We start from the raw sequence: 7,386 nt of genomic DNA, 5'->3' as shown, positions 1-7,386 counted from the left end.
CAGATGCTAAACCAGTCAGCCAACTGCTGGTTCACAAATTTGATGGAATACATGGGTCTTGATGTCTCAGCCACACCCAGTGTCTATTGTCTATGCTAGGGTACTTATCTATTCATTCAAAAAGAATGTAACAATTTGCATTTGATAGTAGCAAATTATATATTGCAATAGTTTGAGCAGTGTGTCAACTCATTTTTATATCATTCTATATTTTTACATCCTTTTTCTTTAATATATTTTTCAATTATATTAATAAAATAAAAAATCTATAAACTTTGAATTATAATTATTTTAATGTCACGCAATCGACCCGCACTACTCTCGCGGTCGACCAGTCGATCGCGGTCGACGTATTGACCACCTCTGTCTGTCTGTCTGCCTGTCTGTATATCTACTTATAGATATCAATCTTATTCACTTCAGAATGTCTCTGCTGACAAAGGAAGAGCATTGCATCCTTGGAAAAAAAACCAATTACATAGGAATACATAAAAAATGCTATATAATAGCTTTCCCGGTCTGAAAAAAAAAAGTATGAACACAGGGTGGTGCAACAAACATATTTAGGAAAAGTCAAGAAAGTAGGGATTTGGAACGTGATCGTGTGCAAAGATATATTTTATTTTAACTCACACCTGTGAGTCTATAGGAACTGGGCACTTATTTGAAATACTGCATTTAAATAATTAAACGGAATGAAAACAATAGTCTGTCTGATACAGCTAAAATGAACAATGAATATTAATCAGACAACACACCTGAGAATAATTAATAAAAACACGAGTAAACTGTCGTCCAAACTATATACGACACATAGTTCAGATCAGAGTTTAGGCGAAACAACATTTTAACTCAAACAACATGCTACACCAGATTCTAAACAAGTCCACCCATTAAAAGATCTGGGCTCCAAATGTACAGTCCAAGCATTTTTTTTCGAGACTACACAGCACTAAAAATTGATCCATGCATGAGAGCCACCAGACAATTGTAATCAAATTCATCGTCATCTGCCAGATTCTTTCTATTAACAAAGATCTGAAGCTCATTTGAGCAGGTGTGAGCAATGAGGAGGTGCTTCGTGTCATCATGAACAAAAGTCAGTTTTGGACTGGGAGAACATCCAATTGCAGGAACTTTGCTGCTTCCCGTTGCAAAGGCTAGGATGTGTCCAGGATTCAATGTCAGGATAAACGCATTTTCTGCCTCAGTGAGGTTCCTGCCGTTAAGATGTTCCCCAAGCTCCTTCTCTACAAGGTTGAAAAGTTTCAGAACAAAATAATATATATAGACATTATAATTGTATCTACAAAACAGAATTGTCATATAGCTTGACTTCAAAATATGTAGATAACATGACATGTATGACGTACCATGACACGTCATAGTGAAATGTGAAATTACATATTGTAATTATCCTCAACATAGGTAGGAGAATGTAGAAATAAGGCAGAGCAAACACTTATCACAAATGCCTATTGTAACACTTATGACTGCAGTAGGATACTGAATACATTTTACTATGACATGCACTGCAATATCTTCTACATCAAGGGTTCTCAAACCAGTCCTGGAATAAACCATCCATGCCACATATTTGCTCTATTCCACCACCAGGACACCTTATTCAGCCAATCAAGACACTTGTGTAGGATTAGAGGTGTAACAATTAATCCATTAGTTAACTATTAAATTAATTAACAACTATTTTGATAATCAATTAATCGGTAGGAACGATTCTGAGTCCAGCTTCCTAAATGTGAATTTTTCTTGTTTGTTCTGACCGTAAACTGAATATTTCTGCTATGGACAGAACAAGATACTTGAGGATGTCATAATGAGGTTTGGATGACAGTTAAACATTTTTCAAGTGTCTGATTTTATGGACCAAACTAATTAATTAAAAAAACATTTGGCAGATTAACTGATAATGAAAATAATGGTTAGCAAACTTAGTTTATCAGGGAAGAGATTATTTTTTTAATCCATGCTACATTTGACATCCATTTACCTTGTACACAGTGAAGAAACTCTCTGAACTTAACCACCATTAACTCCTCTCTTGGTCTTTTGTTACTTCCCAGAACAGAGTAGTTGGGTTTCAGGAGGGTAGCCGAGGGTAGCTGGGACATCGCTGGGTTCTTCGGGCATATCAAGAAGGACCCTAAGGCAAGGCCTTTCTTTCAGGAGTGGCAGAACCTGTGATCCATCATCCAAATACATATCGTTATTAACGGCGTTAACGCAAACCAATTTTAACGGCGTTAAAAAAATGATCGCACGATTAACGCAATTGTTTTATTTAAAAAATATATATATATGTATTTTTTTCTTTGGCTCAAAACATAGAAGCTGACTGCTATGTTCAAATGACATTTGTTCAAAGCAGTCGTTTAATTGCACTATAGGCTCTTTTTTTGTATCGTCCTGTTTTGATCAGTATATGCCAAAAATCATTTGCACAAGGCAAGCCGATGCACTTCACCATGTTGATAAGATAATTAAAATGAGAAGAATTATGGGACAAAAAAATCAAGGGATATTTAGCATAGAAAAATAATTTGCGATTAATCGCGATTAATCGTGAGTAAACTATGACATTAATGCGATTAATCACGATTAAATATTTTAATCGCTTGACAGCTCTAATATATATATATATATAAAAAAGGCAAAGCGATTGGGGGCAAGTAATGTAGTCGGTGTCTGAACACTCGTGCGATCTGTAGATAATTCACATTGTTTATTTTGAATGGGACTGAACAGTGTTCCAGTGTGCTATAAAAATCATGCACAAGCAATTCAGCATCTGTTGTACACTAGAATGCAATTAGTTACATTTAAGTCTAAACTTACCTCGTAGTACTTCAAACCCTCAACTAACTGATCATAGCAGCTCTGTCGTTGAATGACGACATGGAAAAGTATTGCATTCTGCACAAATGCATCTTTGTTGTCCATGCTGACTGGGTTCGGAAGACCTTCGAGTTGGTATCTCCATGAGTCACAGCATTCCACTGCTTGCTCCAGCTCCTCTGTGGTTAATGCTTGATCAACCTTAAGGTGCAATCGAAAAATAAGGATACGATAGATGCATTCAGAATTTAAATAAATGCCTCAGAAACTGGGATTGAAGCGAATAACATTTTATCACACTCATATCATACCTTCTTCAGGGCTTCTCTCAGTTCCATGTCAGCTACATCATCTGGTGTGACCTTCAACTGAAAGATGTGTCCTGTCAGAAGGTAGTCCACTACCAGAGGAGAAAGGAGGGCTGGAGGTTCACCACCCTGGACGATGATGGTAGGCATCATCTGTCCAATAGTGCGGTACACTCCATTCTGCACATGAGAAATGTTCATTCTTGGAGTGAAGCCATTTAGAGACTCTAGGACAAAAGGACAAAAGGCAATTTGTTTATTCAGTAAAGACAACTAGAATCACTCAAGATATCATACAATAATCTGAATACCATTAACCTACAACAGAAAAACTGTATATGGAATATAATTTTAGAATAGGCAAAAACACATTTATACTGCATGCATAAACTGCAAGGGATTGGCATAAAGTTACATGTTACAAGGTTTATTGAAGATGTGTTGGGTTTTAAGTTTTTGAGTACCCATTTTCATTCAGATATCTATTATCTTGAGGTGAGAAGTCAAGGGCATAAATTTAGCCTAACTTATTATTTGTTATTGCTATTTAGCCCCCTTCCAACAAGCTAGCATGACCACTATAGCCTCTGAAAGACAGAAATGTCGACAAAGAAAGCCAGTATCCTTTAATTGGCTAATAAAGCGCCAATTATGTATGTTACCCAAACTTTAAGTGGGCAGTCACCCAGTATGCAAGTAAAATAATTGTACCACCACAGCACAGAAGTACATTTGATGTAAAGTACATAACAATTATGCAAAAAATTGTTATGTAAAAGATGACCTTCAAATGCTCCACTCTCTTTGAAGATGGCTTTCACAAGCAGACGGAAGAATTCTCGCCGTGGCCCTCCGAGGTCTTCTCCATCTTCGTTGGTGCCTTCGTCACTGGCAAAGGTGACATACAGCAGATCGGTGCACTCAGTGAATTTCTGTCTACTAAACTGTCGGAGGGCAGTTGTCCACACGTTCCCTCGGCTGATGTAGATTGGTCTGTATGCTTCTGTGACAACCCTCTCACTGTGAGCTTTCACAATTCCTGTCATTTCTTCTATGCTCAAACTTTCTGCAAACCTTCAGAACATAAAGGATAATGATTATTGCCAGCACACATGAAAGCCACACTGACCACTCTAATTTTGACTGGTGCAACACTGAAAGTTAAAAATGAGCAAAGCAAGTATACCTTGAATCCTGTAAGGGCTGCACAGACTCTTCTAAAAGACTGCGTCTGATGGCCTCCTCAATGGCTTCATCTTCTTCAATATCAATAGGACTGTTAATTAAGACACAAGGATAAAAGATTCATTCCCTAACAAAATGGACCAACGTAAAATGTAACAAATATTACATGAGAAAACCTTAAGTTAATACATATAACTGTACATGAAATCTGCAAAGTGATTCATAGCTTCATTTGGCCCTCGCTGTCCCTGTAGGTCCATCCCATCATCGGATGGAGGAGCACTGGCTTCCACCCTCTCTTGCCTCTCACAGTGTTCGCTCTGGGCTCTGGACGGTGCATGTCTCTGAGTCACTACATCAAGAGAATCTACTCAGTAACTCTTAATAATAACCTAAACAATACTTTCAATCCATTGATGCAAATTATGCTACACTGTATTTTAGGGGTGGGAATCTCTTGGCACCTCACGATTTGATTCCGATTATGAGGTAAACGATTAGATTCTAAACCGATTATTGATGCAACAAAAAAATGTATGTACATTTCCATGCGTGATTTTCAAAAATAAACACATCTGAGTTTGCTACCACTTCCTACTTTTGTGATGACCATCAAAGACATCAACAGATGAATTCACTTATCTAATATTTTATTAGAGAAAAAGCTTTTGTCACAAATATGACTTTCTATGAACAATGCAATAATCAATGCAGCTTGCATTACAACACAATATGGAAGTTTGTAAAAAATAGGGTTCAGTTTTATTTTCTATGTCAAAGAAAAAGCTGCTCTTGAATTAGAAGGAGTTCTTGTGTCTGGCTGTGAGTTTGCGTGCATGCTATGTGTAGGCTGAATCGCAATCGTGTCAAAACAAATCAGATTGGCCAATAAAAAAAAGGTAATTCCGATTATTAATTTATCTGCATTAAGACAGAATCATTCTAGAGAGAATCGCGATGCATCGAAGAATAGATTATTATTCCCAACCCTACTATTTTCACTCCACACAAATAATAACGGTTTTGTTTCAATAAGTTCAATAATGCAATAAGTCACCAATTCATCACAAAAATCAAGTCAGATCAGAAATTAACCTGCAAAGTGATTCATAGCTTAATTTGGCCCTCGCTGTCCCTGTAGGTCCATCCCATCATCAGATGGAGGAGCACTGGCTTCCACCCTCTCTTGCCTCTCACAGTGTTCGCTCTGGGCTCTGGACGGTGCATCTCTCCGAGTCACTACATAAAGAGAATCTACTCAGTAACTCTTAATAATAACCTAAACAATACTTGTTTCAATAAGTTCAATAATGCAATTAGTCACCAATTCATCACAAAAATCAAGTCAGATCAGCAATTAACCTCGAGAGGTTCGAGAGTTGTTTACTGGGATTTTCTATACAAATGAGGGGTGTTAATTTATTTATTTTTTTACTCACCTCTCCATCGTTGTACAACCGGGCTTTCAAAATCACTGTCATCAGACAGCTCCACACTACAGTTCTGCACAAAAGAAAAAGGTACTCCTATGTAAAAACAGGCAACTTGAACAGTAATTCAATCAGACATAATTTTATCTGATTGAAAAATTACATATTTTCTTGGTGTGGGGAGTAAACAACATCTAGCTAGTAAATGGAGATAGAGGTATGTGTTGGAATAGGATGTGGGGGATGATTCAGTTATTGAGTACAGGTGTGCTCATCACTGGATCACCAGTTTATGGGTGTTCCGTCCCATGTGCAGTAACAGATCAAGGCCCAAGGTCTGTGGAAATATAGGGGCCAAAAAACTGTGGACTAGTGTGGGCTGAAAGCTTTTTCTGAGTTCAATAAATGGGCAGCACCCGATTTAGACTGAGCCTTTTGTCCGCCGAGTTACCACACTAATGTATTCAATAACATGCTCACCTGTGCAGGAACTTCCATTTCTGCCATAATATACAGGCATGTGCTGGAACAGACGGAGGCAACTTCTTTACCACCCCAGGGGAAATTGGAGGTGACCTTCGGTATCATCAGTTTTTTACTGAAATGGAAGTGACTGGTGCTCTGATAAGCCAAATGCTCCAACCCTCCACTGAAGATAGCTGTTATTTCAGCTCTCACTTGGTCTTCAGACCATTCTGTGGAAAAATAAATTTTTCCAACAAGGCCAGCCGTAGCTAACCTGGTCCGAGTTTCTCCTCTGGGTATAATGAAGACCGATACCCCCGGTGAAAAAGTTAAACATACAACATCCTTCGTGTATGTTTTGACATTCCTTCGTCTCAAGTATCCCGATTGAGCCCGATTACGTAGAGGGGAGGATGGCAGAGGAGCCTATTGAAAACAAGCAGATCAAGAGACTTTTCTTAATAGAGCTGATAATGACCAAGTTTAACAGTAAAGTTGTAAAGAACTGCATACAGGTCTCCATGCTGACATTTAATGTAATTTTGCCATGCACAGGATGAAATCAGTATATGCCAATCAAGTTAGTACATTTCACATTAACACTTTATTAATTGATTAGTTGACAACAATTAAACTAATTGCCAACTATTTTGATAATTTATAATCGGTTTGAGTAAAAATGATCTTATTCCAGTATCTCAAATAATAATAACACCAACGGAAAGATTCGCCCAATACGCGTCTCTACGTTCACTTTGTATGGGATCTTGTCGCCCCGTCGCGTTTGGTGTGAACGCACTGTCAGAGAAATGCTGGGACCAGAGACACACTTGGATCAGAGACAGGGACCCGAGACACACTGGGACCAGAGACACGCTGGGACCAGAGACTGGGACCAGAGACACGTTGGGACTAGAGACTGGGACCAGAGACATGCTGCCAGACCGGCCGGGATCAACAGTCTGCATACAGCTGCCCTCCAACCACGGCTGAGTGTGTGTGTCTGTGTGTCTGTGTGTGTGTGTCTGTTAGTCTGTTTTTCTGTGTGTGTGTGTGTGTTTGTGTGTGTGTGTGTCTGTCTGTGTGTGTGTGTTTGTGTGTGTACATCTGTGTGTTAGTCTGTGTGTGTGTGTGTGTGTGTG

At 38.6% G+C, this 7,386-nt stretch overlaps 1 protein-coding gene across 2 annotated transcripts; it reads right to left on the bottom strand.

The window, feature by feature from the left end:
- Positions 1–600: 600 nt before the first annotated feature.
- On the bottom strand, positions 601–6,681 carry LOC115538208 (G2/M phase-specific E3 ubiquitin-protein ligase). Of its 2 annotated transcripts, XM_030349873.1 has the most exons (10): positions 6,260–6,680; positions 5,789–5,852; positions 5,445–5,588; positions 4,551–4,701; positions 4,351–4,440; positions 3,949–4,238; positions 3,168–3,391; positions 2,857–3,057; positions 2,012–2,199; positions 601–1,250 (listed from the first exon to the last, which is right to left on the bottom strand). In XM_030349873.1, the coding sequence occupies exons 3-9, from the start codon at positions 5,458–5,460 to the stop codon at positions 2,074–2,076; spliced, it is 1,098 nt and encodes a 365-aa protein (XP_030205733.1). In that variant the 5' UTR covers positions 5,461–5,588; positions 5,789–5,852; positions 6,260–6,680; the 3' UTR covers positions 601–1,250; positions 2,012–2,073. The 2 variants fall into 2 exon arrangements, 1 of the variants encoding a protein (XP_030205733.1); XR_003975164.1 differs by lacking the exon at positions 4,551–4,701 and having other exon boundaries at positions 6,260–6,681.
- Positions 6,682–7,386: the final 705 nt, after the last annotated feature.

Source organism: Gadus morhua, chromosome 2 (assembly GCF_902167405.1).
Source record: "Gadus morhua chromosome 2, gadMor3.0, whole genome shotgun sequence".
Classification (NCBI taxonomy): domain Eukaryota; kingdom Metazoa; phylum Chordata; class Actinopteri; order Gadiformes; family Gadidae; genus Gadus; species Gadus morhua.
The sequence above is the reverse complement of the archived record's forward strand: the minus strand, read 5'-3'. Positions and strand labels throughout refer to the sequence as shown.

Bases quoted from the DNA above. Each gene is read 5' to 3' on its own strand.
- LOC115538208 (XM_030349873.1), bottom strand. The intron at 3,392-3,948 runs GTCATCTTTTAC...CTTTTGTCCTAG, and splicing joins AGAGAGTGGAGCATTTGAAG to AGTCTCTAAATGGCTTCACT. The intron at 2,200-2,856 runs GTAAGTTTAGAC...GATGGATCACAG, and splicing joins AGGGTTTGAAGTACTACGAG to GTTCTGCCACTCCTGAAAGA.